This window comes from Nicotiana sylvestris, chromosome 10 (assembly GCF_000393655.2).
Source record: "Nicotiana sylvestris chromosome 10, ASM39365v2, whole genome shotgun sequence".
NCBI lineage: Eukaryota > Viridiplantae > Streptophyta > Magnoliopsida > Solanales > Solanaceae > Nicotiana > Nicotiana sylvestris.
In genome coordinates this window covers 84,968,494-84,979,583 of record NC_091066.1, presented here as the reverse complement: position 1 = coordinate 84,979,583, position 11,090 = coordinate 84,968,494, and the positions used below count along the sequence as shown (strand labels likewise).

The 11,090-nt window shown below is 36.8% G+C and overlaps 1 protein-coding gene across 1 annotated transcript; it reads left to right on the top strand.

The window, feature by feature from the left end:
- Nucleotides 1-7,605: 7,605 nt before the first annotated feature.
- LOC138879625 (zinc finger BED domain-containing protein DAYSLEEPER-like) lies at nucleotides 7,606-8,217 on the top strand. The gene has a single exon (XM_070159243.1). It carries the CDS (start codon nucleotides 7,606-7,608, stop codon nucleotides 8,215-8,217), a length of 612 nt encoding a protein of 203 aa, XP_070015344.1.
- The last annotated feature ends 2,873 nt before the right edge of the window (nucleotides 8,218-11,090 follow it).

The following is an 11,090-nucleotide window of genomic DNA, read 5'->3' as shown; positions in this document are numbered from 1 at the left end:
TGAGACTTGAGTAGATGGATGACTGATAAGGGCCATAGAGCCATGTTGTGAGTTATATTAGATCGGGTTGCACGCTGCAACAGACTAATATTTGGATCGGGTTGCATGCTGCAATGGATTTATATTTGGATCGAGTTGCACATCGTATCGGATTGATATTTAGATGGGGTTGCACATCACAATAGTTATATTGATTAATGATTAGTGTTTGGGCCAGGATCCGCCATCCGGTGTCATATATTACAGTGAGCATGTGCACAATGATATATATATATATATATATATATATATATATATATATATATATATATATGTGTGTGTGTGTGTGTGTGTGTGTGTGTGTGTTTGTGTATATATGTGTGTGTGTGTGTGCACGCGCTTTGATGAGGGGCATTTATGCGAGGCATCCATACAGTGTTGAGTGTTGGTGTATATGTGATGGTGAGGGGCATTTATGCCAGGCACCGTGACTGTGTTGGGAGTGAGTGTAGTTGATGATTTCACTGTAATGTTATTGACTTGACATGTATATCTAACATGTAGATATAGAGATGTATTTTCCTCGTGCTAGATCAAATTTGAAATGTTTTACTTGTTGTTGTTAAGTTGGAAATCATAGTTCTCTTGATTAATTCAAGTTTTAATGATTTCGGTTTTGACTGTTATACTTACTAGATGGAATTTGAAATGTTTTACTTGTTGTTGTTAAGTTGGAAATCATAGCTCTCTTGATAAATTCAAGTTTTAATGATTTCGATTTTGACTGTTATACTTGAAACCATGTCTTTGTTTTCGTATTTGTGAACGAGTTGAACATGATATCTCTTGAGTTGTTCTCTTATAGTGTCATCATTATATTATGTCTCGTTGTTGATTATTGGTATTGAACTCTGACCTTCTTTCGAGGTCGTCACTGTTTTTAATTTGAGGTTAGATTTGTTACTTATTGAGTACATAGGGTCGGTTGTACTCATACTACACTTCGCACCTTGCGTGCAGATCTTGGAGTTGATGTTGTTGTGTATGGCGGGAGCTGGCATTAAAAATGTGCCTGCTTCTTGGATATAGCTACTACTTGTTCTTGGTAGCTTTAGACTTCTAATCTATTTATGATATTTCCAAACAGATATTGCATTTATTTTCATACCAGCTTTGTAAATCTGAGTCTTAGTGGCTCATGACTTGTACTAACAATCCTTGTATTAATGTATAAAAATTCAGTTACTTCACCTATAAATTTCTTATTATTCTTAATTGAGTTGTATTGACTAATGTTTGGCTTACCTTGCAGGTTGGTTAGGTGTCATTATGACTAGATAGATTTTGGTTTGTGACAAGTTGGTATCAGGTTCATAGGTTCTATGGGTCATGAGCTAGTGTCTAGTAGAGTCTTGAGGATCGGGTATGATGACGTTCATACCTATCTTCGAGAGGCTACATGACATCTAGCTTCCAATCTTTCTTTCTTATTGTGCGCTATTGATTCAGCTTGAAGCGTATATCTTTGATTTCTTTCCATCCGCTCGTATATTTTGTTGAGCACTCGGTATCAGTGATGCATCGATAGTTTGTGATATCATGGGCGAGGTGCAAGATGTGTTCCCTATGTTATGAATAGGCTAGTTTGGAGGACTCGAGGCCAAGTTCAGACCGCAGCCTGGGCTCGGTAGTATCAGTTGTGTGAGTATGTGCTTTTGGACTTATAGGTCTGGTAGTATCCCTAGGACTGGTATTGATGGCTCAGTGAGTGGTTAGGTAGTTATATGATAACTGTTATGTGACTGAGGACTATGCTTAGGTGGTTTGGATGTGACGAGAAGCATTTTGCTTGGGATGTGAAAGGACTATGGGTGTTTGATCTCCATCTTGATGTGTTGTATAGTCTTGAGTTATGATTGTCTTACGGATCTTTCAGTTGTTCATTTGGGAAATGAAGTAGATTCTTATGTCTTGTTGACGAACTCAGACTTGGGAGGATTTAGCAATTGCATAGTGATTGTGACCATGAAAAGGAATCTAGAGATGCCAGTTTGAGAATGAGCAGGTGGGTTATCTCCTGTGGGATGCTCTGAGGTTGTGTGATCTATGTGATATTTCTGTAAAGAGTTTCCTTTCTACCAGCGGGACGTGTATGTACTGCAACTTAAGTTTGGATCGCTTGAAGGGGGTTTGCACGACTATCACGAGGATGGATATGCGTGTAGCACAAGATTTAAGGTATTCTATTGCTGGTACTACATGAGCGTATAAAGGACTTAGTTGAATTACAGTGCGAGATTATGGAAGTTATGGAGTAAGTGTATTGTGGGTTATCAGATGTTATGTTATATGACTTCGAGCCAAGTGGGAGAGTCTGCTATTGATGATCAGATCGCATGGTCATGTGTTATATCAGTTTTGCTCTGAGGCATACTTGTGTATTAGTTATGACTCGAAAAGGTTAGTTTTGAGGATTATTTGAGCAAGGAAATTGTGAGATGCATAATGTATTACACGTTATGGATATATGAAAATCTTGGAATGATTAGGGTTTTCTATTCGTGGTGGATATATTATGCTAGAAGCAGGGATTCACTCGGTTGCTGAAAAGTGGGTTTGCTTCTTTAGGTGTGTTGTGCTAAGGGGGCACAAGTTGTTCGGCTCGTTTTGGCAATGCATTGGCGACTTGAGCAGAGTGGATGATTCTCGAGAAGGTTCTAATGAATAAGATTCATATATGGTATTTGAGGGTTCCTAAAAATTGCATATGGCAAAGATATGAGATTTGCATCGGATGGTGATGAGACTTATTGTATTTCTGTATGATTAGTGATTCTACATTTCAATATCAGCGAGGTTGAAGAAATAGATTCAGATTGTCATGACCCAAAATACACCTAGTCGTGATGGCACCTAACCCAACCCGCTAGGTAAGCCAAACAACAGTTAACACAACTCTAGTGATAATAATAAGAAAACAATAAGTGAAATAACTGAATTTCCATGCAATAACCCAAGGATTGGTAGTACAAGTCATGGGTCACTAAGACTCATATTTATAAAACTAGTTTGCAAATAAATACAACATCTGTTTGGAATGTACATAAACATAATTTAAATCTAAATCTGCCAAGGACAAGTGGTAGCTATATCCTGAAGACACGTACACCTTCAACTCCAGCTCCCGCCATACACAACAGCATCAGCTCCAAGATCTGCACGCAAGGTGCATAAGTGTAGTATGAGTACAATCGACCCTATATACTCAATAAGTAACAAACCTAACCTCAGGTTGAAAGGAGTGACGAGCTCGGAAGACAATCACAGTCTAACACCAATAGCCAATAATAATTCATCATAATATAATAAAAACAGTAAAAGTAAATAACTCAAGAGATATCGTTCTCAGCTCGTTCACAATTACCGGTAAGTTGACATGATTTTTAAGTATAACTGTCAAAGTCCAAATCTTACTACTAAAATCAATTAAACATGAGTTTATCATAAGAATTGTATTTTTTTTCAATTCCCAACATCAGATAAGACTTTTTGATTACCAGTTAGCATGAGAAAAATATATCTCTATGCCTACATGTTAATATATATGTCAAGTCATCAAATGATATATTACCGTCTAGCATTAGAAAAATACATCTCTATGTCTATATGTCAAATATACATGTCAATTAAATAATTCCATAGTGATATTATCAAGTAAACTCACTCTCAGCACACTCAAGGTGCGTGGCTCAAATGCCCCACTTCATCATACGCACACAACCAATCACTCAGCACTATACGAGTGCCTGGTGTCGCGCCCCATTTTCTCGCGAAAGCGAGTTTCGACATGTGATAACTCTTTTAAACATGTATTAAAAGAGAAGAGTCGCCACCTAACGATTTTTAAGGTGCGTTTTATCAAAAGAATTGTATTTTTTTCCAATTCCCAACATCAGATAAGACTTTTTGATTACCAGTTAGCATGAGAAAAATATATCTCTATGCCTACATGTCAATATATATGTCAAGTCCTCAAATGATATATTACCGTCTAGCATTAGAAAAATACATCTCTATGTCTATATGTCAAATATATATGTCAATTAAATAATTCCACAGTGATATTATCAAGTAAACTCACTCTCAGCAAACTCAAGGTGTGTGGCTCAAATGCCCCACTTCATCATACGCACACAACCAATCACTTAGCACTATACGAGTGCCTGGTGTCGCGCCCCATTTTCTCGAGAAAGCGAGTTTCGACATGTGATAACTCTTTTAAACATGTATTAAAAGAGAAGAGTCACCACCTAACAATTTTTAAAGTGCGTTAGGGCACCTATTTGTGAATGACTTTGTTTTAGCTAGTCTGTATCATCAAAGATCGCGTAAAGGCTCAAATTACCTCAAAGAGAAGGTGTTAGGCATTCATTGAGGTCCACAACTGTGAGCTCCGGCCGAATTTTATGCTAAGTGGGGATTATTGAACTATAGTTATCCTATGTGATTGTGTAAATTATAACAAGGAGTCCAAAACATTCAATTACAAGTATTAAAGAGATTGCATATATGAAGGAAATGGGTTATACATAAATTATTGATACAACATTTGAAGATTACAATACATATCCTAGTTTGATCTAAGTTCGCACAAATAGGTGTATAAATAGTAATTATGGGGGAGGGGGGTCCTAATTGTTTTAGCCTAAAGGATCACCCCGTGCAACATAAACAATACTTCGCAACTCCCTTAAGTGTAAGGGTTGCTCATATTATTCAGTGGGCACAGACTACCATCCCCTTCTACCCAATTTCTATCTTGAAGTTGTTTCATAAAAGTGTTCTAGTTCAATTCTAAATTGTGCCATATGCGTGCTTTACCCGTCCCATGCCTATGGTCCAAGAGGTTTTGGACCTACAACTTTGGCAGTTCTAGACTTTCCTAAGGCTGCTCAAAATGAGAAAAACTAAGTGCACAGTCAAAACAAATAGGACTACACGTGACCAACACCAAAGGCTCAAGTTTACCTCCTCATATAACCACAAATGCACGTTGTTCAAGTAGGCGGACAGTTATGAGCTACGTACAGATTATTAGGCAGGCAACAGTAGATAGGTAGGCTTATAGTCAAGGTATATTAAATTGTTCAAGACCTATAGGTAGGGGTGGACATAAAATCCGAAAAATCGAATTCCGAATCGAATTGAACCAAACCGAATTAATTGGTATTTTGGTTTCAGTTTTTCGGTATATTTTGGTACATAAATTGTGGTATTTCGGTATAGTATACGGTATGAGGTTTTGATATTTCGACTGAAATACCTAAATATTTTAGTCCAAGCTCAACTCTATTTTTATTTTTCAGCCCGATAAGCCTAAGCCTACACCCCAAACCCCCTAATACCCTAAGCCCTTAGAGGCTTAGAGCTCAAGCAGACTTACAGGCAGTATCTGCTCTTACCCCCTTTCCCTTTCTATTTTCTAACCTATACTTCTCCAAGAAATTCCAACATTGATTGGCTTCTATTGATTCACGACTACAATAGCAAGGACAATGGCGACTTCACGACCACGGCGAGCGGCGACTCCTCTCCTCAGTGACTACTTGTTTGCTCATTGTTGACCTTCATTCAGGTTCATAACTTCTTCATTCTTCATTCTTCATTCTTCAATCTTGTGGTTTTATGTAACTCTTCAACTGCTTCTTTTGTCCTTTTTGATCTTATGATTTCATTAGCTCGTTGGGTGGGTAAAGATACTTGTTTTATAACTTGGAGCTATAATTCCTTGGATTTAAACCCAAGCTACTCTGCTAAGTGAACATTGTCCAGCTATAATCTATTCTAGAAAGGGTTATCCTTTTTGTAAATTTAATCATTGTCCCTTGGTTTTCGAGGTATGGAGACACTGCCGAAATCCTCCCCGCATCAATCAAATAGTACATCTGTATAACTTAATACTTTAAATCAATGGATAGTTAAAACTTATGAGTGAACATAGTTTATCAAAAATTCAAAACGGATCTGTTAAGATTTAATTATAATCTTTTGCAAAATCTTTTAACATTTTGAGTCTGTTTGGAAGTACTTGGGCTGTTTGGTATAAAAAAAACTAGGGAAAATGTAAATTAAAATTAACGAAGTGTTTTGTAGGATTGCTTGTAGTGTTCAGTAGTGTTGCTTGTAGTGTTCTATTTAGTGTTTTGATTTTAACAATTTGTGTTTGTATTTGTTTTTATTTTGTATAGATGGCGGATGAAAGTAGAGTTAGTGATGTTGGTTCAACTGAAAGCTTACCTATTACTGATGATAGCAATGCCAACACAATTGATACTCAAGATTCTAAGAAAAGAAAAATAGAACCTAGATCTATTGTTTGGAAATATTTTGATAAATTTTAGGAAAATGGGGTGGTTACAGCGAGGTATAAATATTATAAGCAAGTTTATGCTGCTAATTCATCTAAGAATGGAACAACAGGATTGAGAAGTCATTTGAATAGATGCAAAGAATACCCACCTAATATTAATAAAGATAATAAGCAAGCAAGGATAAACTTTCAATCTTGTCAAAATAATGGAGAACCGCTTAGAAATTTGATCAAGAAGTGATTAGGAGGGCCTTTAATTGAGATGATAGTTATTTATGAACTACCATTTAGCTTTGTAGAAAAAGAAGGCTTTATGAAGTTTATGAGAATAGCTCAACCACTATTTTGTCTTCCTTCTCGTAGAACAATAATAAGGGATTGCTATGAAGTTTATGGTGAATTGAAGCAAAATCTAAGAAGGTCTTTTAGAGAAGCACAACCAAAAATTTGCCTCACAACATACACATGGACTTCATTGCAAAGAATAAATTATATGTGTTTGATAGCTCACTTCATTGATAGGGATTGGAAGTTGCATAAAAGAATACTAAATTTTTGCCCTATTACTAGTCATAAGGGTGAAGAGATGGCTAAAGCTATTTGTAATTGTTTGCTTAAATGGAAATTAGACAAGGTGTTCGTTGTTACCGTGGACAATGCTTCTCCGAATAATGTCACGGTCAAAGAATTGTCTAAAAATTTAGATATGTGAAAAACTAATATGATGAGTGGTAAACATCTTCATGTGAGATGCATGGCTCATATACTTAATCTAATTATGCAAGATGGTTTGAAATAAATTAATGCTTTTGTGACACGTGTTAGAAATAGTGTGAGGTATGTGAGATCGTCGCCTGCAAGGACCTTAATGTTTAAATAGTGTTGTGCACATGTAAAGCTAGAATGTACCAAAATATTATGTTTGGATGTTTCCACTAAGTGGAATTCCACCTATTTGACGTTGGATACAAAGCAAAACTTTGAAATGGACTTTGACAAGTTTCATCTTTTTATGATGGATTTTCTGCTTATCTTAGTTCTCATCTTTGTGAAGATGGTAGTAGTGCAGGTCCACTTGAATCTGATGATTCGGTGAATGTGAGAAACGTGATAAAGTTTCTTGCAAGATTTCACGAGCTCACCAAAAACGTTTCAGGTTCACGTTATGTCACTTGCAATGCTCATTTTGAGGATGTATCTTAACTTTATTGTCATTTGAAAATGTGTTTAATTAGTGAGGATGAGAGTTTGAGAAAATGGTTGAGCGGATGCAAGAAAAGTTCAAGAAGTATTGGGGTGAGCCTGAAAAGGTGAATAAAATAATTTTTATTGCTTCCGTTTTTGATATATGTGACAAGTTTGAATATATTATCCTTGCACTTGATGAACTTTTTGGGGAGGAAAAAGGGAAGAAAATAAATGATGAGGTGTATGCTTATATGAATTCTTTGTTTCTAGGGTATCTAAAAAAGTATTCATCTGGATCTTGTCCTCAGTCTCTATCTAGATCTACTTCATCTGATAACACAAATACATCTTGTGGTAGTGTTATAACTACATCATTAATAAGGATGAAGCTTCACTTGAAGAAACAAAAGAAAGACAATGGAAGTGGGAGTGCTAAATTGGAGTTGGATAAATACAATTGTGAAGAACAAGAGCCTTTTAGTGAAGAATTTGATATCTTAAGTTGGTGTAAAACACACGCTCCTAGATTTCATGTTCTTTTAGAAATGGCTCGTGATGTGTTAGCCATTCCAATTTCTAGTGTGGCATTGGAATGTGCGTTTAGCACTGGTCGCCGTATTCTTGATTCATTTAGGAGTTCATTGACTCCTAAAAGTGTGCAAGCTCTTATTTGTGTTTAAGATTGGCTTAGAAAAGAGAAGAATCCTATTAGCGTTGAAGAAGCGTGGGAGTACCTTGAGGAACTCGAACTTGGTAAGCTTTAATATTTTATGTGTATTCTAGATCAAAATAATATATTACACTTGCTTATATTGAATTGCATATTTGGTCGAATTATCTTTAGATACGGAAAATAATGGAAGCACTACTACCATTGTTGATGTATAGCTGCAACTTGAGTGGTAAGTTTAATACTCTATTTATTTGGTGATATACTTTTATAGTTTTGTTCTTTTATCATAAAAAAATTATATTCCAACTTATGATTTTATGTTCTTTTTTTGGGTTCAAGTTCAATCATGCCCCGTGCTCCTAAAGTACGATCACATGTTTGGGAATACTTTGAGGTGGTAGAAGATAACAAAAAAATTCGCAAAGTAGATTGCAAGAACTGCGGTCCAGTCTATAATGTTCATCCAAAGAGGGATGTCACATATAGTTTAAGGAAGCATATCTGCCTCACCCTGACCTTGGGGAATACGACCGGTGCTCAAAAAGGTTACCCCAGTCGAGCAAGCCTGCACAATGCTATCTACCCAACTCACCTATGTATAAAGAGAAGAATACATTTCATAAATTAAACATTAAATAGGTTAATGTGAATAACACCAGTTCATTTCTATTAGTTACGTCATTAACAAGTCTCCAAAACAGTACACTATACATCCGTAGTTAAAGTGGAACAGATGATACAATTACAACAAGTTTAATTCGACATTCCCAAAACAAGATACAACCTATACCATGTCTACGGAGCCTCTAACAGAATCAAAAGAGTGCTAAGATATTGCTGGCCCCGGCTATACCTCAAAATGCTATGTACAAGGGACAATAGATACAGACCCCGAAGTGAAGTGCGGCTCACCAAATCAGCTGAGGAGAGGGTGTGTTGCTGTCACGGATCAACACCACCTACTATGGAACCACCTGCATCATTTAAATATGCAGCACCCCCGCAAAAGGGACGTTAGTACATATGGAATAGTTCTAGTATGTAAAACTAAACACTCCTCTCAATAGAGCGAGTAAAAGTAAATAGAGAAGGAAACATGAAATCAGTAAGAAACCCATATCGTAACAAGGTGTCAAATTAGGGGAAAGATAAATTTCAAGCAGGTTCGACATTTTAAGTTGGGAGATCTTTAGCACTGATACACTACCATTTTTTAGCACGGAGTCCGATCTCAACCCAATCGGCTAATCCGTCTCACCCTAAGACATCCACTCACAATACCACCATATGCGCGGCATGGCATCCGATCTCAGCACGATCGGCTAAGTCGTCTCACCATAATGCCGTGTTGGTCGACATTACATTTTGCTAGCAATAATCTTATCCTATTCAAGGGGAAACATCTCCACACATCACTCTCATCCCATAAAGGGGAAACAACCTCAACACATTAACACGGGGATTTACCCCTCAATCATTCCTACACCGGACGTGTAGTTTTGGGGTTAGGTTATTTTGACCTACCCTTCCTCGGTGACTAAATGATTACTCCCAAAGCATTTATTATTTAAAGGGATTTACCACTCATTTGATATTCTTTTACATATCATTTATTTCATTGGTACCAATGGCCAAGACACAATATCATTCTTGGCACATTGGTCGCACATCATATTTCATGCTCTTTTCTTTCACTTTCAAATATCATCATATACAGTCAACAACAAGGCTTTTCAAATTAAGACTTTAAACACCCATTTGAGTAGTTTATGGTCTTAGGTACATGTGATTTCTTACAAAATTTGACATCATAGCTTTCATTAAAATCATGTTTTTAAACCATAACATATTAGCACACAACCCATACTTAAACCACATCCTCAAATAGTAACTCACAACAAGAACCTTTGGAACACATATTGAACTCATATTTATTTGGACATAGGGATTATTCGGATTAATCAATTTATAATGAGCAGCACGGGACTTACAAGGTCATTGTGGGGTTCAATTCTAAAAGAGGAGTTCTTTGAGCTTTCCTTAATTCACTACACAGTTCCAGAATCCTAGCAACTTTGATCTATTTAGAGATATAGCAAAAATTGAACATAAATTAGGAAGGAGTTCATGATTCTAGCTCATTTGAGCATTTTATCAAACACTAGGTGGCCATTGTGATCTCAAGGTCCTCCTACGGTGGATTCCACTATTTCATTACCCAAAATCTACCCAATTGAGCTCAACAATCTTCCCACAACCCTAGATAGTACATGCATGCATAATGAACCACTCCCACACCCAAGAATTGTTGGCTTATTAGCTATTTTTAGTTAAATCTCGAAACTGAAGGCTAAGGAGTAGAATCGTACCTTTTGGTTGAAGACTTTGTGAGTTACCCTAGAGAAATCTTCAAGGTTTGAGCAAAGATTGATGAAAAAATGGCTTATGATTCCTCTTCTCACTCTAGACCACCTTCCTCTCTCTCTAAATATAAGTTTGAACCTTCTAAAATAATCCCTAAGTTTGTTTTATAAGAATGGGGTCAGGTTTATAAAACTAGAAAAATGAAGACCCGATGCAGATCTGCGGTTGCATATGTGACCGCATAACACTTCTGCGGTCCGCACAATTTGCCGCATAATGGTTGTATGGAACTGGGCATTTCTGCTTCACTTTGCGACCGGTCTGCAGTCCGCAGGCCAATTTTGCGGTCGCATAATGTGCCGCAGAATATCCCTCCAAAAACTTTTATGTTGGATCTACGATGGATTGTGCGGCCCAAAAAATGTTTATGAGGCCGCATAATGGACTAAATATTGGTCCTAAAATTTAGCTCAAGTTTCTGTTTTACTCCACGACAGATTTGCGGTCCGCAGATCA